We start from the raw sequence: 19,717 nt of genomic DNA, 5'->3' as shown, positions 1-19,717 counted from the left end.
CGCAGAGACACCACCCAACCAGAGCAAAGGGAAAGGGTGGGGGGGCCCCCATCCACACCCCCGCCATACCCCAGAGACCCCCCAGGCAAAACCCCAAAACCCCCCCCGCCCCCCCCCCCACCCTCCCCGTCCTTTTCTCTCTGTGTTTGGCTTTGTCTCTCTTTAAATGTGAGAATTTTCAAGAGGGTTTTGCTCCTTAAAAAAAGGCTCCTCCGGGGGGCTTTCCTAAGTCTCCTTTGGCTCTTCTCGTAGCAGATACATTTCGTAAGCTTCTCTTAATTTTGTTGTCGGTTTTTCCTTTTCTTTGTCTTGGGTTTGGCTTGAATGTCTCTGGTCCAGAGCTGCAGAACACTCAGAGAGCTTATTTCTATCAACACTTTCCTATTCTTCATCTAGAACCAGGTGATTGGCCACCCAGGTGTTCTGTTTTGTATGTGTGATGCATTCTAGAGCCACGCAAAGAATGGAATGTGGGACGTTCCATTGGCGCCTTCTCCTTTTGGCCCTCCCACCTTCAGTGCCCACCCCTTAGACTGGGGAAAGCTAACCCTTTCCATGCTAGATTCCTCAGTCAAATAGATGCCGAGTTTAGATGCTTGTGGAATCCATGTGGAGACTGTTCCCCAACCCTCTTAGCAAGCGGAGTGGCAGTTGTGTTGCCTGGGGTGTTGGCAAACACGCAGCGCCCTGCAGTGGGCAGGGGGTGACCTCAAGCATTATCAGTGATGTGGCTCCCCCTTCACACCTGCTTCGGCTGCTCCATCGGTCCCAGTCTCAGCAGATGCTTGCCATCTACACGGACTATAAGGACCTGCGTTGTCACCAGCTGTCAGTGGACGGTCCTTGGATGCCTGAAACCGAATTGTAGCTGTTGCTTTGTAGTGGCAGGGCTGGTGATGAGCCGGGGCACCTGTGGGCACAGCTTGTGCAGCCTCTGCCTGGGTTCTTGTGGATTTCTCCCCATCCCTCACTTCCAAGAGCTCCAAGCATCATCACCTATATTCTGATTGGGGTGGAGCCGCCCCCAGGTGAGCAGGCTGCACAAAGCACAGAGCAGACAGGGCCCCTCGAGGGTCACGGCCGTTGGCAGATGGTAGCCAGCCTCCCAGCCCCGTGTCCTTCAGCTCACGGTTTAAATTAGCTTCTTACACCCGGGAGCGCTGACAAACAGCTTTATGGTTTTCTCTGTAGGTGAAGTACATAATGTATCTTGGAAGAGTTTCATTTCTGTACCATGAGCCACTTTGGAGTGTAAAGCTCAGATATCACGATCAGACTCTCAAAACCTGGGGCCTGGGTTAGCCGGGTTTCCTGATTCTAGCCTTGGGTCCCTGTCAGGTACAGGAACTCAGAGATTAGAAGAGAATATTGCAGTGTCCTCGCACCCGTTGGGATGAATCAGGCTGGTGATCACCTCTTGGGCTTTTTGCCCAAAGGCTGGGGTTACAAGAACTTACAAGTGGTCTGCACAAAGCATCTGTGGAGACAAAGCTCCTCCTGCTGTCCATCCTTCCTCAGACGCTATGTTGTGTCTGCTTTTTCACTGCTTCTCTCAGTGGGTCCTTAACCTCCCTTTGCATGGTCTCTGCAGTTGATCGCATCATTGGACTTGACCAGGTGGCCGGCATGTCTGAAACGGCTCTGCCAGGCGCCTTCAAGACCAGGAAGGGCATGTTCCGCACGGTTGGACAGCTCTATAAGGAGCAGCTCTCCAAGCTGATGGCCACCCTGAGGAACACCAACCCCAACTTTGTCCGCTGCATCATCCCCAACCATGAGAAGAAGGTAAAGCAGAGAAGTGAAGCACAGTCTTTGTGCCATTTACTCCTCCTGGATCCCGTTTCCCAATTCTTCTGCAGACCCTTTGGGGAGGTTCCTCTTGGTTCCAGGTGGAGACGCTGGATTGTAACCTGTTGGTTCTGTCCCCTCTGACTCTTAGCAGCTTCTCGCCAAGTGTGTCTTAACTTCTGAGCCTGGCATGCTGAGTGTCCCATTGCCAGTTTTCCAACCTGAGAGGGACCTTTGCTTTTCCTTACTCAGTTGGCATGGAAACCTCACTGCATCTTTCCCTTTTCCAGGCTGGCAAACTAGACCCTCACCTTGTCTTGGACCAGCTGCGCTGTAACGGCGTGTTGGAGGGCATCCGGATCTGCCGGCAGGGCTTCCCCAACAGGGTCGTCTTCCAGGAGTTCCGACAGAGGTCAGTGTGGGAATCCCTGGCCTGGCTTGGTTTAGTCAGGGCCTGGCCCTTTGGGATCCTCCAAGCACCCCTTTTTTGTCATGTGATTTACACATGCTTTTTCTGCTTTACTCATAAAGTCAAGGATTCCGCTGCCTGTCTTCCTGATGGCTGAATTAAAGCTACGGGATTATAAAATATCCTGGGAAGGATCACCCCAGAGATGTGAGACTTGGAGGCAGACATGACAGTGCCTCCTGGGTCTGTGCCCCAGTCACATGATCCCTGTTGAACAGCCTTGCTTCCTCACATCTTTGGGGGCAGTGGAAACACTGGCGCCCCCCCCCCCCCCAACACAACTTTTAAAAAGTTTATTGATGGTTGTGTTTCTGACACTGTCATAATTATTCCTCTGGTGCACAGCATTTAATATTTAAAGTCAGCCCAAGTGATTGATTCAGTCGATCGGCACATGAAAAAGTCCACAAATGTGCCCTTGTGACCCCTGTGGACCCCCTCTCCCCCCACAAACAACATGGACTTGGAGTGTCTGCTGTTTCTGTCCTGCCTGGGCTTCACAGTCTTATTTTTTGGGTCATCATTTCCGTTTGCATTGTTGTGGTTACTGTTTTCGTTTGCTTGGCCCTGCTGACTTCCCAGGCTTCTCTGTATTGATCACACATCATTTTTTCAGCATCATCATACTATTACATTCACGTGCCACATTCAGCCATTCCCTGGTTGATGGGCATCCAAGTGCTGCCATAAATATTGTGGAAGCCTCTGGGGACCTTTTTCCTTCTGCATTGGCACTCCTGGTGTAGAAGCCCAGGAATGGTGTCCCTGGTTCAGAGTATGGACATCAGTCACTTTGTTCTTATGATCCCAGATTGCTTTCCAAAAGGATTTTGCCACTTCCCAGTGCTACCAACAGTGTATTAGTGTGCTTTTCTTCCCACAATCCCTCCAACATTGGCTGTTGCCATGGGGGGAGGGGGAAGTCCCATTTTTGTCAGTTTGCAGGGTGTGAGGTGAGACCTCAGGGTTGTTTCGATCTGCTTTTGTCTTATTACTAGTGTTTTGGGAGCTTCTTTCACGTGGTTGTGAATATTGGCAGTTCTTCTTTTGAGAATTGTTCGCTCACATCCTTTGACAGTTTAGCTCTCAGAGAATAGATGCCATCACCAGCCAGTGATGGGAAAGGTCACTCCTCAGTTCTGCCCTGAGCCCTTGAATCTCGTGTGAAGCATCTGCCATGTGGCTGTTACCTAAGATCTTCTGATTCTCTTTTTCCCCTTGGGAGATTTTTTTCTCAATTCCTTTGCTACAGTTTGGAAAATGATTTCCATTTCCTACTTGTCTCTCAGACTCTTTTGTGCTTTTCTGGCTCTTACAGAATGCATTAGAAATGAGAGTGAAAGTTCTCTCTCTTCAGGACTAATGTGTCTTTCTGCTCCTTCAGATATGAGATCCTGACTCCAAATTCAATCCCTAAGGGCTTCATGGATGGGAAACAAGCCTGTGTGTTGATGGTAAGCCTAGCTACTAATAGCTCCACCCTCTCTGGGGCTGACATGCTGAAGATGCCAGCGTGTGCCCATTTCCCATGCTGTGCCCTCCTGGGAGCGCCACGCAGAGCGTTGTGTTCACATGGTCATTTTGTTGGAGCAGAAACGGAGGCAGTTATGGAGTCAGAGGGCCTAGTCGAAAACCCTGCATGTGGGACCAGGGGCAAGTCCTTCCTCTCAAAGGAAGGGACAGGACTAGGCCTGAGGGCATTCTGCAAGGGAGGCTAGGCACTGAGTTATCCCCATTTTACAGACAGGGAAGTCAAGTGACCAGGGAAATGACCTTGGGCACAAACAGCAGGGTAGGCACTGGACTACTCCATCTTTGCCCATCCCTCCCTCCTCTCCTTCCTACCCTCCCATCCCAGACTGACAAGTTATTTGAGAACCAAGCGGTAGCAGTGAAGGGTGGGCAGGGGGAGGAGGAGACAGAGGATTTACTCCAATTTGCTGTGGGTTCCCCCCTGCAGCTCTAGAGCTTTGCTAAGTGAATGCCAGCCAGGTATCCTGGAGCGGGGAGCCCATAGCGTGGGCTGCCACTGTCCTGTCCCCTCCCTGGGCCCTTCACCAGGACTTCCAGCGTCTAACTGTGAGGCTCTTAATTGGGCAGAAGTATCCTGGGGTCATAGGTGCTAGGGACAGTAAAGAGTTCAGTGGGGTCTCTGCCATCATTCTCCCCCTTGTTTGTGTGGCGTCCCCCACCCTGGGCCAGCTATGCATTCTTTGCTTATTGGCCTACTTTCTTAGCCTGCTCAAGGCAGGCGAGGGAGGAAAAAGGGGCCCTAGAATGGTTATGTCTGCTGAATTGGGTGCCAGTCCCCTGGAAGCGTGGCCATAGTTGGGAGCAAAGCACGTTCTCTCATTTAGATCAAAGCCTTGGAGCTGGACAGCAACCTGTACCGCATTGGGCAGAGCAAAGTCTTCTTCCGAGCTGGGGTGCTCGCCCACCTGGAGGAGGAGAGAGACCTGAAGATCACAGACGTCATCATAGGCTTCCAGGCTTGCTGCAGGGGCTACCTGGCCAGGAAGTAATTTGGCCCCTGTGTTGACCCTCCCCCTCCCCCCTCCCCTTCCCCATTGCCCAAGGTGGGTCCTTAGGCCCTTCCTGTGGAGCTGCCTGCACCGGGACTGGCAGGGCCTGCTCTTGTGGGGGCCCTCGCCACCCGCTGTTCCTGGAGCCACATTCATTTTCAAAAATAAGTGGGGGAGGAATTTTTAGTCAAAGCAAAAACCAGGCAGTGGGAGAGGAGCACAAAAGGCTCAGGGGACCTCCCAGCATGGGACAAACCCCTCCTGGGGGGCCACTGCTGCACGGCCTCTTGGCTCTTGGCCAGGTCACTCTAGCTTTGCTGGCCATAGGAGTGATGCTATACCATAGAGTCAGAGCCGAGCAGGCCCTGTCCATGCCCCTCATTGTGGCCAGCCTGTGGTGGCTGGCTCCCATTAAGGGTGGAAGCTTGGAGCCAGTGGGTCCTGTGAGGGTGCTGCCCCTGGGGCAGCAGGCCTCACCCTGTGCCCCTCTGCCTAGGGCCTTTGCCAAGCGACAGCAGCAGCTCACGGCCATGAAGGTCCTTCAGCGCAACTGTGCAGCCTACCTCAAGCTGCGGAACTGGCAGTGGTGGCGCCTTTTTACCAAGGTGGGCATGGTGGATGGGCACTGGGGGCATGGGCACTGGGGGTGCGGGCACTGGGAGACAGGAGGTGTTTCCTGAGGTGTCCCTGGCCCTTCCAGTATTCGGGGGGCCCAGCTCTCCTCCTGCTGTGCTGTGTGCCCAGGGTGCCATGTCCACAGTAATAAGGTCACCCTCCTTGGTGCCAAAGGCTGAACTGTCTCCAGATGTGCCAAGTGCCCTGCTTTAGTCCATTTTCATTCTGTCTCTTCTGATTCCTGTGTCTTTAGGTCAAGCCCCTGCTGCAGGTCAGCAGGCAGGAGGAGGAGATGATGGCCAAGGAGGAGGAGCTTGTCAAAGTGAAGGAGAAGCAGCTGGCTGCTGAGAACCGGCTCACCGAGATGGAGACCCTGCAGTCTCAGGTGGGCACGGCGGCCCCGCCCACCTGCTGACCTCCCTCTGCACCTGCAGGCCTCTGGCAGCACCTGCAGCTGCCCCATGTTTCCTTGATTAAAGACAAGGAGGAAACCGGGTGTCCAGCCCAGTGCCCTTCAGCCCACATGTGCAGTGCTGGCCTCTGACAGGCAGGTCCTGGCCCCTGGCTCCAGCCCAGGGGGCGGCTCTTTCTTCTCAGGGGTCCAGCCCTGTTTGTTTAGCTGCGCCCCCCCCTTGTTGGGCACCCCTTAGCCTGCACTTCTTGGCCTTGGGCTAACAGCTCGCACATTCATTTGCACATGTGGATCCTTTTCTTTCCAGCTCTTTGGCCTGCGGGCCTTGCTGTGGCAGCTCATTATGTGGGCTTAATTCTGAGCTGTTTTTGAGAATGAGTGGACAGCTCACAGTGCCACCAACCCCGCATCAGTGCAGCTGGTCTCCCCACATCCTTCCTACACTGATTGTGTCTTTTTTGTTCACTTTGCCCACCTGGCAGACCTGCTCTCATGTGCATTTCTCTAATTCATAGTTGATTCGGAGTGCTTATGTGTGTGATTTTTGGTAACTCAGGTTTCTTCTTCCTTGAATTGTCCATTCATATCCTTTGACCATTTTGCCAGCTGGGGAAGATGTTTTGCCCAGTAAACCGTTCCCTGCTGATCTCAGTTGGCTTGTTTAGGCCAGTCACATGTCTCTTTAACTTTTCTTCCTTACTCTTCCGCCATCCTCAGTGGCCCCCATTGTTGACGGCTCCACCTGGGGCTTCACTTAAAGCCCCTTCTTGCTCAGCTTCCCCTAGCTGATGCCCTAGACCACGTGGTCTGTGATTCAGGCCTTTGGGGGCCCCCTTACGGAAGCCCCTCAGCAGAGGTAGTGCATGTAGAGAGTTCCCTCCCAGGAGGACACGGTAGGATGACTGGAACGCGTTTTCTGGACGTGACTCTGGGCCGCATGTCTTTGGCAGTTGATGGCAGAGAAGTTGCAGCTGCAGGAGCAGCTTCAGGCCGAGACGGAGCTGTGTGCCGAGGCCGAGGAGCTGCGGGCCCGGCTGACGGCCAAGAAGCAAGAGCTGGAGGAGATCTGCCATGATCTGGAGGCCCGCGTGGAGGAGGAGGAGGAGCGCTGCCAGCATCTGCAGACGGAGAAGAAGAAGATGCAGCAGAACATCCAGGTAAGGGCCCTGGCAGCTGGGGCCGAGGATGCCGGCTGCGCCTTCCCTCAGACCCTTAACACTTAGTAGCCGAGTGACCTTGGGCAAGTCACTTAACCCCGACTGCCCTGCCCTCCCCCCTCCAAAACAAAACAAAAAAACCAAAGTAGCATGAAAGAAGGAATGAATGGGATAGACCTGGGGACATTAGGATCATGGTTAGTATTCTGCATGTGTATTTGTCACGGGGCCCTGACGTCAGATCAGAGGGCCAGAGCCGAGAAGGACCTTGTTCTACTAAGGAGGAAAGGTCCTGAACTGAGAGGGAAATTCTTGTCACTCATGGGATTGGTTTTTTAAAAAGAGGAAGAGAAGAATCATTAAAAGCCATGAATACCCACAAATCTCATGTTAGCTGAAATGTTCTAGTGAAGGTGGGGGAGAGTTTGCCCTCCTTTGCAAGGGGTCTGTCAGGTCTGCTCAGCAAACCATCTCCTGAGCCGCCAGAGCCTCTTGTTCTGTGGAGGAAGGCCTCTTGTCCTGGGGCCCGGGGCCCGGCACTTCCTTCACTTGGTCTCGGGCCTCTTTTCAGGAACTGGAGGAGCAGTTGGAGGAGGAGGAAAGTGCCAGGCAGAAGCTGCAACTGGAGAAGGTGACCACAGAAGCCAAGCTGAAGAAACTCGAAGAAGATCAGATAATCCTAGAAGACCAGAACTGCAAACTCGCCAAGGTGAGCCAGGGCCCGGGGAGGCTGAGAGCCCTGGGACTCTCACAGACCTGGCCCAGGCTGGGAAGGCCATGGCCATCACTGCATGACACACCTGGTGAGACTGGTCTCTGAGGCACGAGAGACACCAGCGAGAGCTGCATCCATTGTACAGTTAAGGCCCAACTTTGTCCAGGAGCTGGCAGCTGGAGCACCATGGTCAGGGCTAGGGGCCCACTGTGGGAATGGCACAGCTGAAGAAGGAGGGTCACCAGGATGGTTAAGTGGGGTGGCCGCCTTGAGCTGTGCAGAAGGGCTTAGCTTTGGTCTGCTACTGCCCCAGGCAGAGCCAGGAGCGGGAAGGGGGCTCGCAGAGGCTGTCAGGAGCCGCATCCCCCAGCAGAACGAGGGCTCCGCATTCTGGGAGGTGGCCTTCCCCTGTCTTGGGCCTCCCTGGGCAGCTTTCCTCCAGGCATTCTCTGAGGTCACGGGCTTTGGGCTGAGTGGAGGGCCCTGTGGTGAGCTCAGGCCTCCACCTGTCCCTTTGCAGGAGAAGAAGCTGTTGGAGGACAGGATCTCAGAGTTCACCACCAACCTCACGGAAGAGGAGGAGAAGTCCAAGAGCCTGGCCAAGCTGAAGAATAAGCACGAGGCCATGATCACCGACCTGGAAGGTGAGACGGGAGGGGCTCGGGGGGCTGACAAGTGTCATTGTTAGTGGAGGTTACTGGGGCACAGGCAGAGCCAGGGTGTAGATCTGAGAGCAGAAGATGTCACTTCACGTCCTTCTCCCCAGCGGGCTGGTCCCTTAACCCGTTGGGGTCTTTGTTTCCTCATTTGTAAATCAGAACCACTGATGCTAACCCTCCTTGGCAGCTTGTGTAGAAGCACTCCCTGAGTGTGAGTCTTCCTTGCCTTTCACACTCACATTGTCCTGTTGCACACGCAAAGCTCTCTGTGGTTTTCAGGAGGGTCAGAGGGTCCTGTCTGGGCCCCTCAGGAGCCCACCAGGCCCATGCCCCACTGGCCATGAGTCTCGTGGTCTGTGGTCTAGTGTGGAGGGTCCCAGTCAAAGAGCCAGCAGAGTGAGCCATTGCTTCTGTCTCCTCGCTCCTCAGAGCGCCTGCGCAGGGAGGAGAAGCAGCGGCAGGAGCTGGAGAAGACCCGGCGGAAGCTGGAGGGAGATTCCACAGACTTGAACGACCAGATCGCAGAGCTGCAGGCGCAGATCGCGGAGCTCAAGATGCAGCTCGCCAAGAAGGAAGAGGAGCTCCAAGCTGCCCTGGCCAGGTGAGGGACCCCCATGCCCCAGCCTGCGCCTGCTAAAAGCTGTCTTCCTTGCCAGGAACCTTGAATTGAATGGGGAAAGCCTAGCCCTAAATAATGAGTACATGGGAGGGAGGGCCTCACAGTTGGACCAGGAGGGAGGCAGCTGGCCCTGGGGATGGAGAGGGCAGAGGCAGGGTCCCTTCTAGACCTGGGGACCAGAGGACCAGAGGAGGGTGGCTAACAGGAGTCTTGTTGGTCAGGACATGGGTGAGTGGGACTGGGGAAGGAACAGTGTGGGGCAGCTCTGCGGGCAGGGTGGAGCTGGTGGTGTCAGGGAGCTACCAAGGCCAGGCTTTGATGTAGGAAAGGCCTAGTGCCAGCCCTGACATGGGGGGGTCTTCCTTTGGAGCACAAAGGAGTGCTGCTCTTGGGGCTGCCTTATGGAGGTCTGCCAGGGGGCTCCTGGTGCCACGGGCTAACCTGCTGCTGCCCCGGTCTCTTCCAGAGTGGAGGAGGAAGCGGGCCAAAAGAACCTGGCGCTGAAGAAGATCCGCGAGCTGGAGTCCCAGATCTCTGAGCTTCAGGAGGACCTGGAGTCTGAGCGGGCTTCCCGGAACAAGGCCGAGAAGCAGAAGCGGGATCTGGGAGAGGAGTTGGAGGCCCTGAAAACAGAGCTGGAGGACACCCTGGATTCCACCGCCGCCCAGCAGGAGCTCAGGTGAGCAGCGCGGGTCTTGTGAGGGCCCACCATGGCTGGGCAAGTGTGTGGGGTGGGGCCCCAGGGACACGTGGATGTCCCCACAGTGCCCGGGCAGGGACAGGGGCTCAGGCAGCCCAGTCTCCCCTAGGAAGACACAGCAGCTGGCGGCCTTCGCCCCAGGTAAGGGACGGACCTTTCTCTGCCCAGGTCAAAGCGGGAGCAGGAGGTCAACATTCTGAAGAAGACTCTGGATGACGAAGCCAAGACCCACGAGGCCCAGATCCAGGAGATGAGGCAGAAGCACTCACAGGCGGTGGAGGAGCTGGCCGAGCAGCTGGAGCAGACCAAGCGGGTATGAGCCTCCGGCCGGCCAGGAACACCTCTGAGGGCACGGAGGCCAGGGAGGTGGTGGAGCCAGGGCTGGGGCCACTCCGCTCCCGCTGCCCCTCCCCCCGCACTCCCCCTCCTGCCCTGTGCCCCCTCCCCCTGCTGCCCCACGCTCCCTTCCTGACGTGGCCGTATTTGAAGGTGGCATGTGTGTCGTTGGCCACCGAGGATCCTAGATGGGGCACCTGCCTGCCCTGCTGGGGGCCTGCTCGGGAGGTGTGTCCCCCTGGGCTGAGCCTTCGGGCCATTCCCTAGTCAGCCCCTCCCAAAGTGTGGCAGGGCCTCTGTGGCCTCAGGAGCCCCCTTCCAGTGCTCATGTTGCACCAAGTCTGCTCCAGGAAGCTGTCCTCCCTCCTGGGCCAGAGCCACACAAGCCTGACTTCTGCCCAGGCCCTGGGCAGGCACTGGCTCCAGGCCCACTGCCTTCCACGGTGCCATCGTCATCCTGACTCCTCTTCTCTCCCCCAGGTGAAAGCCAACCTGGAGAAAGCCAAGCAGGCGCTGGAGAATGAGCGTGCAGAGCTCTCCAATGAGGTGAAGGCCCTTCTGCAGGGCAAAGGGGACTCAGAGCACAAGCGCAAGAAGGTAGAGACACAGCTCCAGGAGCTGCAGGTGAAGCTCACCGAGGGCGAGCGGGTGCGGACGGAGCTGGCTGACAAGGTCACCAAGCTGCAGGTGGGTGTGCGGCCCCGGGGCCCAGCGGCTGCTCAGCTCCACTCCTGGCCTTGCTCTGCCCATCATCTCACCCCCTTCTCTAACCAATGGCTCCCTCCCTGCCGTTTTTAAATGCCTGACTCCCCTCCCTTGCTTCTCCTTGATTCCTCCTTGTCCCTTTTTTTCTAAATCCCAAGGCCTTTCCTCATCCTCCTCTGCAGCCTCTGGCCCTGCCGAGCACACCCTCAGCATTGGCCTTCCCCCAGGCCTCTCTGGGCCCCTTCCCTCTGGGCCCCTGTGGCTTTTACCATTACCTCTGTGCTAGTGACTCTTGGACAGATTTGTCCCCCCGCTGCAGCTGCCTGTGCTTATCCACCCTGATGTCCCCTGGGTGCCTCCAGCTCTGCATCTGTCCCCTAAGTGCCCAGCGGCCCCTGGACCTGCCTCAGAGTCACCCCTCGCTCTTCTCACTCCCAGAGTTGCCAAGTCGGACCTTCCCCATGTGTCCTGCTTCCCCCTCCTTGGCTCCTCTTATTTTAGGGCCTCATCCCCCCGTTATACTCCATTTGCCAAAAAGAGGTTCCTAATGCCTGATTCTGTGTATCAGTGACTTCCTGTCACCTCTTGGGAAAGAGAGATGCCCATGCTTGGCACTGATGGCCCTCCCTTATCCACTTGGCTCCATTAGATGCTCCCTTTTACCTGCTGTGACGTGCTGGGCCAGGATGGCCCCAGGCTGGGGATGCTTGCTTTTAAGAGGGCTCTCTTAATTGCCTGAGTTGTCCTGTCCTCCAAACTAACTTTTAATTTGGGGGTGCTCAGCCATGAATAAACTGTACCCCCACACCCTGAGGGACAGAGCAGATACGTAGTTAATGCTGGTGATGCTGTGGTTGTCATTAGGCTGGCCTCAGATCCCTCTCACACACAGACTGGCTGTTTGACCCTGACATATCACCTGGGGTATCAAGGCTGGGACCCCCAGGGAGCCAGAGCTCCAGGCCCTGCCTCTTGTGCCTCCCACCCCCATAAAGGAAAGAAAAGCAAGGCAAGGCCCCTGTGGAAACGTGTGTAGGGAAGTACAGTGGCTTCCTGCTCTGGCCTGTCCACACACATGCTAGATGTCACAGGGGCTTGGAGTGGCCAGGGCCCGGGGGTGAAGGGGGGAGGGTGGCGCGGATAATCACCTTTGGGAAGTTTTGTGTCCGGCCTCTGGGCTGGACACTCACTGTGGTGCCTTCACTTACTTGGCAGGTTGAGCTGGACAACATCACGGGCCTCCTTAATCAGTCCGACAGCAAGTCCAGCAAGCTGGCCAAGGACTTCTCTGCTCTGGAGTCTCAGCTTCAAGACACGCAGGTGAGTGCATGAAGCCTGGCTGCTTCAGAGCTGCCCACAACGGGGAGGTGGGGCTGGGCCAGGGCCTGTCCTTGCTCCTCCCCAGATCTTCTGGAGGTCACCTGGACTGGCTGCCTAGAGAGCTCTAGGCCGAGGGACCTGCGGGGCAGATCCATGGAGCTCATGGTGCCCAGATCAAATGAGGAGGGAGTGCGTGCTGCTCTGTCTCTGCCCTGAGTGCAGGCTTCCCATGGAGTGGGGAGCATGGGGGCCACTGTGGCCTGTCTCTTCTCGTCTATAGGAGCTCCTGCAGGAGGAGACTCGTCAGAAGCTGAGCCTGAGCACCAAACTGAAGCAGACAGAGGATGAGAAGGGCACCCTGAAGGAGCAGCTAGAGGAGGAGGAGGAGGCCAAGAGGAACCTGGAAAAGCAGATCGCCAGCCTCCATGCCCAGGTGAGCCAAGACCGGAGGAGGGAGGGTGAGGCTCCACCTCCCACCACCAAAAGGGCCGGCTTCTTGGCCTGGTTAGAAAAGGGCTGCCCTCTTCCCCTGGACAAAGAGGCTGGCTTCCCTTTGTGCACCAACCCCTGCCACCGGCCCTAGCGGCCAACTGAGATGTGAAGCCAGCTGGTGAGAAATGAGCACCTGCCGTGGTCCCTCGGCCATCGGCTTCCCTGGCTCCTTCCAGCCCTGACCATTCAGGGCTCCCCATTGACATAGCAAAGACTGAAGAGCTTCAGTGCTTGGCCTGAAGTTGGGCTGAGTGGATTGTAAGGACCCTCCCCCCTGGCTGGGCGGAGGGAGCTGTTTGGGGGGAGCCAGGCTGTGATCCCGGCCCTGCTGCCTGAGCGGGGCGGACCAGCCTGGGAGCAGGGGTGGCCGAGCTCACTGACCACGGGGGCCTGCAGGTGACCGACATGAAGAAGAAGATGGAGGACGGTGTGGGCTGTCTGGAGTCGGTGGAGGAGGCCAAGAGGAGGCTGCAGAAGGACCTGGAGGGGGTGAGCCAGCGGTATGAGGAGAAGGCCGCAGCCTATGACAAACTGGAGAAGACCAAGACACGGCTGCAGCAGGAGCTGGACGACCTTCTGGTCGACCTGGATCACCAGAGGCAGATTGTCTCCAACCTGGAGAAGAAGCAGAAGAAGTTTGACCAGGTGGGGGGGGCGCAGCCCATGGGGAGGGGTGGGTGCGGTCCGGGAGTCCGCTGTGGCCACGACGCTGACAGCCTGTTGTCCCTCAGCTCCTGGCGGAGGAGAAGACCGTCTCAGCCAAGTATGCCGAGGAGCGTGACCGGGCCGAGGCTGAGGCGCGTGAGAAGGAGACTAAGGCCTTGTCCCTGGCCCGGGCCCTGGAGGAAGCCATCGAGCAGAAGGCCGAGCTGGAACGCCTCAACAAGCAATTCCGGGCCGAGATGGAGGACCTGATGAGCTCCAAGGATGATGTGGGCAAGAGTGTGAGTCACCAGGCTGCGAGATGGGGGCTGCGGGGTGGGGGCAGGGGCTCGGCTGTCCTGACCGTGACCCAGCCCGGTGCAGACAGACCCTGATGTGAGCCCTCTGGGTGTGAAGAGAAGGGTCTGCCCCCAGGAACGTCCCTGGTCTGCATCCTCTGTGGAATGAACGTAAAGGCCCAGACTTGGGCTCCACCAGCTTGTGGCAGCAGTGTAAGCAGGTGGCAGGCTCGAAGCTTGTGGCAGGGGGTGCTCGGTCTGAGCGGTTCCAGTGAACGCTGCTCAGACGCATCTGAACTTTGGGACAAGACAGCAGTGGGTATCCCTGGCAGGGGAGTCACAGGGTGTGCCCTTGGCCCACAGGTCCATGAGCTAGAGAAGTCGAAGCGGGCCCTGGAGCAGCAGGTGGAGGAGATGAAGACCCAGCTGGAGGAGCTGGAAGATGAGCTGCAGGCCACCGAGGACGCCAAGCTGCGGCTCGAAGTGAACCTGCAGGCGCTCAAGGCCCAGTTTGAACGGGACCTCCAGGGCCGCGATGAGCAGAGCGAAGAGAAGAAGAAGCAGCTGGTCCGACAGGTGAGGCCCCTGCCCTGTCCGGGGGGGAGCAGGGGCACCAGATATGGAGTCTGGGCCCTTGGGGTCGAATCCCAGCACCCAGGACAAGGCTCTTACTGCCTGTCCAGGTTAAAGGCTGGCAAAGACGCCCTCATCTTTGTGGTCCCGGCCAGCATGGCTTGATCTTCCTGAGGGCGCCCTGGCAAACGGGGCCCTCGCTCCCCAGCTTGGTCTCTTCTCCCAAGAGCGGAGGTGGGGGGGGGGGCGCTCAGCGTGGCCAGTGCTGGCAGGCGGGGAGACTCAGCTTGTGTTCTGTGCGCCCTCAAGGTCCGGGAGATGGAGGCCGAGTTGGAGGACGAGCGGAAGCAGCGCTCCATGGCTGTGGCCGCCCGCAAGAAGCTGGAGCTGGATCTGAAGGACTTGGAGGCCCACATCGACTCGGCCAACAAGAGCCGGGACGAGGCCATCAAACAGCTGCGCAAACTGCAGGTGAGCCCCAAGCCCCCGCGGCCTCCCAGGCAGGCCCCTGACCTAGAGCCCGCCCGCGGCTCCAGGGCTGAGCGCTCCTGATGCCAGCGCCCGCCCTCTCCCTCCTGTCCCCCAGGCCCAGATGAAGGATTACATGCGGGAGCTGGACGACACCCGGGCTTCGCGAGAGGAGATCCTGGCCCAGTCCAAGGAGAACGAGAAGAAGCTCAAGAGCATGGAGGCAGAGATGATCCAGCTGCAGGAGGAGCTGGCGGCCGCCGAGCGCGCCAAGCGCCAGGCCCAGCAGGAGAGGGACGAGCTGGCGGACGAGATGGCCAACAGCAGCGGCAAAGGCGCCCTGGCCCTGGAGGAGAAGCGGCGGCTGGAGGCGCGCATCGCGCAGCTGGAAGAAGAGCTGGAGGAGGAGCAGAGCAACACGGAGCTGGTCAACGACCGGCTCAAGAAAGCCAACCTGCAGGTGCCTGTGTGGGGGAGGAGCCCGCCCCTGCTGGGCCCCCAGCCCCTGCTGGGCCCCAGCCCCTCCCCGCCCCGGCTGACCCGCCTCCTCCCCCACAGATTGACCAGATCAACACCGACCTGAACATGGAGCGCAGCCACGGCCAGAAGAACGAGAACGCGCGCCAGCAGCTGGAGCGCCAGAATAAGGAGCTCAAGGTGAAGCTGCAGGAGATGGAGGGTACGGTCAAGTCCAAGTACAAGGCGTCCATCACGGCCCTGGAGGCCAAGATCGCCCAGCTGGAGGAGCAGCTGGACAACGAGACCAAGTAAGGGCTCCTGCGGCGGGCCGGGCCGGTGGATGGGCCCCCGCGGGCGGTAGGGCGGGTCCTGGGCCAGGTGACCCTCCGGCCTCCCACCCACCGGCTCTTTTCTGGGGCGCAGGGAGCGCCAGGCAGCCTGCAAGCAGGTGCGGCGGGCGGAGAAGAAGCTCAAGGACGTGATTCTGCAGGTGGATGATGAACGGCGCAACGCAGAGCAGTACAAGGACCAGGTGGGTGTGGCCCAGCTCCCGCTCCTCCGCCCCTCCTCCCCACCCCTCCATGGCCCGGCTCCTGCTCCCCCCTCCTCCCCACCCCCGTGGCTCGGGCTCCCCTGACTGGCTCCCCTTCTCCGCAGGCTGACAAGGTCACGGTGCGCCTGAAGCAGCTGAAGCGGCAGCTGGAGGAGGCCGAGGAGGAGGCGCAGCGGGCCAATGCGTCCCGCAGGAAGCTTCAGCGGGAGCTCGAGGACGTCACGGAGACGGCCGATGCCATGAACCGCGAGGTCAGCTCCCTCAAGAACAAGCTCAGGTGAGACCCCTGGTCTGGCCAGGAGGGCCTGGGGGCTGGGGCCGGGCCTCCTGGGCCGGCTGCTGACCGCGCACCCTCCCTAGGCGCGGTGACCTGCCCTTCGTGGTGCCCCGCCGCGTGGCCCGGAAAGGCCCTGGAGAGTGCTCCGACGACGAGGTGGACGGCAAGGCCGAGGCTGGGGACGCCAAGGCTCCTGAGTAGAAGTCCTGCCTCCTGCGCCCCCGGGCTGCCTCCCTCCCCTCGCCTGCTGTGATGGTGCCCCCATCCTGCTCCTAGCCCCCCCCTTCCCCCCCCCCCCAATCACATACCAAAGAGTCCAGGCTGGGGCCTCAGGCCTGACACGGCATCGTGGGGGGCCAGGCCCCGCTCTCCCCCAAGCCCTTAGTGCTGGAGCTGGGGAGGGAAGGGAAGATGGTTTTCTATTCATCTATTTTTCTTCAAATTAGTTTTGATAGTGAGAGCCCTAGGACAGTTCCTGCCACCCCCACCCCCTTCCTCCTTTGCTGTTGGCAATCACATTGGGTGATCTCACAACCCTGCCTGTCCCCCTGAGCCCCAGATCCATGGGCAGGAGAAGGGGCTGTGGGCTGGAGTTAGGAGAAGATGGGAGGCCTCCCAGAGCCGCTGCCAAAGTCGCCAGCCCCCTGCCTTGTTCAAGTGCAATGATTATGCTCCTATACCCAGGCCCCAAGGAACCCGCTGGCTGAGGGCGCTCCTTCTCAGGGCTCTCTGGCCCGGGGGTGGGGGGCAGGCGCAGGTGGCTTTTCCTGGTAACTCTTGGGGACCAAATCTCTTTCAAGGACTCCTCATCAAGCCTGGCCATATAGCAGAGCCAGAGGCCCAGGGAATGGGGAGCTTATTCTGCACCCCAAAAAGTCCTTAGCCTGCACAGTCTGCGTCTCAAGAATAAAAGAAAGGTCTTGGTCACTGCCTTCCCCCCAGACCGCGGTTCTGGGGAGCAGTCTGTTTTCTCCACCATACACTGGTTGCTGGATTTACCTTCTTAACTGTATTGTGCGTGCTGAGTCACTCAGACTTACCTACCTATGAGCGAAGAAAACCCCGTCACCAACCCCACAGACCGCAAACTATGTGAAGCCCCATCTGCCTCCGAGCTCTGAGGTCAGGTCCCAGCGGCTGTCAAGGAGAAATTCAAGCCCCGCCCATTTTTTATATAAGAAAAGTGCCTTAGTGTGTGTTGCAGCGGCGGAGTCAGAATAAAAAGGCACGCGCTGCAGACCATCCAATACGTGTCTTGTGTGTTCTTGTATGGTGGAGGGGGGGCTGCCTGGGGGCCTTCCCTGCTCTCCCCCCATGGGTAGTGGGGGACACCTTGGGGGCAGCAAGGTGAAGGTTGGAAAGACCAGATTCTCTCCTCCCCCTACCCCCCATCTTCATTTTCTGCTCTTCTTCCCCTGTATTTTATTGCTTCCTAATAGGTAGAAAGGCAGTTATTAGCTGAGAAGTCGGGCCAAACTCAGACTCGGCCTTTCTCACAACCCTGGGGTGGATGGAGCAATCATGGCCTTTGCTGTGATCCTAAGAAAAAGGGTGAAGAACTCTGATCTCCCCCCACCCCACCCCTTTGGCCTTCTGGGCCCTTCTAGGAATAATGTAGGGAAATGAAGGAAATGCTCAATTTCAGGTCAAGGTTAGTGAAAATAAAGATGCCATTTTCCCCCCACCCAAGTCCACAGATGCCCGGACGGGGACCTGAGGGTGCTCTCCCTAGTAACAGGGGACAAGGCTCCTTCTGTGAGCTGTGCACAGAGCAGTAAATCAGGGAGCCAGAGCCCCGCAGAGGCACGAGGAGGCCCCAGGGTCCCCGAGGGACTGAATGAGATGCCCCCTGAGAGCTGAGGTACATGTCATGGATATGGCGCGGACAGCTTAGAAGCTTCTGGGCCAACTGCCTCATTTTACAAAGGAGGAAATAGGACTTAGCCCAGGGAGTGAGCATTCCAGGGTGGATTTGAATCCAGGTCCTCCAAGTCCATCCCTGCCATGAAGGATCTCCAAGGGCCTCTGCTGAGGTGTGTCCAGAGACCAAGATGGTGAGCCTGGGTGACGGGGGATGGCCCGTCTGGAGATGTATTAACTTCCTCCTCCCGCCTTCTCAATGAAGGGAACAGGAGAAGAGTGGGCAGGTGGCAAGGCAGGCTGGTAGTTAGTGCCTTATTTCTGAGTCTTGGGCTCGCCTCTGTTCCCTCCTGGTGCTTTCCAACCTGTCAGCATAACATCCTACAATGTGCTTATGGGGTCTGGACTCCAGATGCCCTCTGCTTAGGGGAGAGAGGTCTACAGTCAACTGAGCACTGTCCCAGGTCTGTCTTGCAGCCAGGTCAGGTAACACTGCTGGGGGACATTCCAACATCCCCAAGAGTCCAGCTGTAGCCTGAGGAAGGGACTTGGGATTTTGTCCTTTGTGTTGCTTTTGCAAGAAGTCAAGGTCATTACCAAGGGTGGGGAAACAAGCTAGAGAAGAATTTGGTCAGAACAGAGGGCAGATTCTAGTGAAATTGGGGAGGGGATGATACTCCAGGTGTAGCAGACCCCCAGCGGAAGGGGATGGAGGCAAGGAGGAAGGAAGGAAGCAAGCTGCCAAAGGAGCACTTTACACTGGCCCCATTTAGTGTTGGGGAAGCTGAGGGAGACACAAATCAGACTCATATTGGAGGTCAAATTTGAATTTGGATCTCGACTCCAAACCCCCCTAGCAGCCAGCGGCAGCATTGTATATTGTGAGTAGAACATAAGTGTTTGAGGGAATAAAATTAGATCAGGCTGGAAAATTAAGGTGTGGAGATCCTTGAATGCCAAGCAAAAGGAGATTTGAACATGGCTCAGGAAGCCACTGGGTAAGAGTAGAACTGCAGTGGTGTTAGAATTATGGACAGGAATGATGGGTCAGGAAGGGAGGGGGGGCTTGAGAACCAGGGGACTGGCCTTCCCCCTTCCTGAAATGGGAGTGTTTGCCTGTCTTCAGACCCAGGGCACCTCTCCTCCATAATTCCTTTCCCCAGCTTTGTAGAAGGCCTTTAGGAAAACCCAGGAGTTATGATGCCCTCTGCATCCCAGGCTGACCACCACCTGCTGTTGCTGAAGGATGGCCAGGCAGCTTCTGAGAAAGGAGGTGGGATTGACCAGAGAGGAGTCTGAGGAGGTGAGAGAGGCTTGGCTTAATAGAGCAAACCGTGGGCAGGGAGTCGGAATACCCAGACTCTACTCCCTGCTTTGGTTAATTCTAGCTGTGGACCCTGGAGCAGTTCACCATTTCCCCTCAAGCCTCACTTTACCTTGCTGGTGGGTGGATGTGGATGGGACTTCATTCCAGTCCTTTGTGATCCCGTGGATGTGGCTTTCCCTCAACTTAGGAATTAGCCCTTGGTACCAGGCTTTGGCCAGTAAGCAATAAGCAGATCTAGGTGTGGCCTAGAATGGCCAAGGAAGGGGAAAATGGAGATGGATGACCTCTCCAAAATCCTTCCCCCTGTGGGCTGAGATGGGTTACTGATGAGCCCCCCTATCCATGGCCCCCTGGGCTGTCATTGTTAATGCCCTTGGGAAGAGACCACATGGTGAATGTGGCTGAGAATATCGGCCCATTACAGGATGGGATCCAATGGGGTGCGGGGAAGGAGCCCGCAGAGCTTCATGGCTAGCTTTTAGAGCTTTATTATCAATGGCAGAACTGGCAAATTCTTTAGAGTAAGAGTTCTTAACATTCTTGTGGGGTGTCATGGACGTCTTGGCAAACTCCTTTTCAAAATATTTCAAATGCATAAAATAAAATATGTAAAAGTTTTGTGGACCCCAGGTAAAGAAACTGGTGAAGGTGAAGAGTTAGGGCAACTATGCAAGGGCCCTTAGAACAGGGGATGTCAGGGCTAGGAGGGGCCTGAGAACAGGGGATGTCAGGGCTGGGAGGGGCCTGAGA

The 19,717-nt window shown here is 57.4% G+C and overlaps 1 protein-coding gene across 1 annotated transcript in view; it reads left to right on the top strand.

The window, feature by feature from the left end:
• Positions 1 to 17,027, top strand: part of MYH9 (myosin heavy chain 9) — a 78,083-nt gene extending 61,056 nt beyond the window's left edge. Inside the window, exons 16-39 of the mRNA XM_069082063.1 lie at positions 1,592 to 1,785; positions 2,079 to 2,200; positions 3,642 to 3,711; positions 4,615 to 4,775; positions 5,276 to 5,384; positions 5,648 to 5,779; positions 6,757 to 6,963; positions 7,535 to 7,672; positions 8,199 to 8,322; positions 8,767 to 8,938; positions 9,423 to 9,635; positions 9,825 to 9,969; positions 10,473 to 10,679; positions 11,913 to 12,017; positions 12,298 to 12,450; positions 12,906 to 13,154; positions 13,241 to 13,453; positions 13,814 to 14,026; positions 14,333 to 14,494; positions 14,610 to 14,951; positions 15,050 to 15,258; positions 15,374 to 15,482; positions 15,608 to 15,780; positions 15,864 to 17,027. Of these exons, the coding sequence (XP_068938164.1) occupies positions 1,592 to 1,785; positions 2,079 to 2,200; positions 3,642 to 3,711; positions 4,615 to 4,775; positions 5,276 to 5,384; positions 5,648 to 5,779; positions 6,757 to 6,963; positions 7,535 to 7,672; positions 8,199 to 8,322; positions 8,767 to 8,938; positions 9,423 to 9,635; positions 9,825 to 9,969; positions 10,473 to 10,679; positions 11,913 to 12,017; positions 12,298 to 12,450; positions 12,906 to 13,154; positions 13,241 to 13,453; positions 13,814 to 14,026; positions 14,333 to 14,494; positions 14,610 to 14,951; positions 15,050 to 15,258; positions 15,374 to 15,482; positions 15,608 to 15,780; positions 15,864 to 15,981 (4,040 nt within the window). The 3' untranslated portion in view covers positions 15,982 to 17,027. The remainder of the gene's footprint in view (positions 1 to 1,591; positions 1,786 to 2,078; positions 2,201 to 3,641; positions 3,712 to 4,614; positions 4,776 to 5,275; positions 5,385 to 5,647; positions 5,780 to 6,756; positions 6,964 to 7,534; positions 7,673 to 8,198; positions 8,323 to 8,766; positions 8,939 to 9,422; positions 9,636 to 9,824; positions 9,970 to 10,472; positions 10,680 to 11,912; positions 12,018 to 12,297; positions 12,451 to 12,905; positions 13,155 to 13,240; positions 13,454 to 13,813; positions 14,027 to 14,332; positions 14,495 to 14,609; positions 14,952 to 15,049; positions 15,259 to 15,373; positions 15,483 to 15,607; positions 15,781 to 15,863) is intronic.
• Positions 17,028 to 19,717: the final 2,690 nt, after the last annotated feature.

This window comes from Petaurus breviceps, unplaced genomic scaffold (assembly GCF_028583685.1).
Source record: "Petaurus breviceps papuanus isolate PSGF00001 unplaced genomic scaffold, PetGlider_PUasm1.0 156, whole genome shotgun sequence".
Lineage (NCBI taxonomy): Eukaryota > Metazoa > Chordata > Mammalia > Diprotodontia > Petauridae > Petaurus > Petaurus breviceps.
This window is presented reverse-complemented; position numbering and strand designations above follow the sequence as displayed.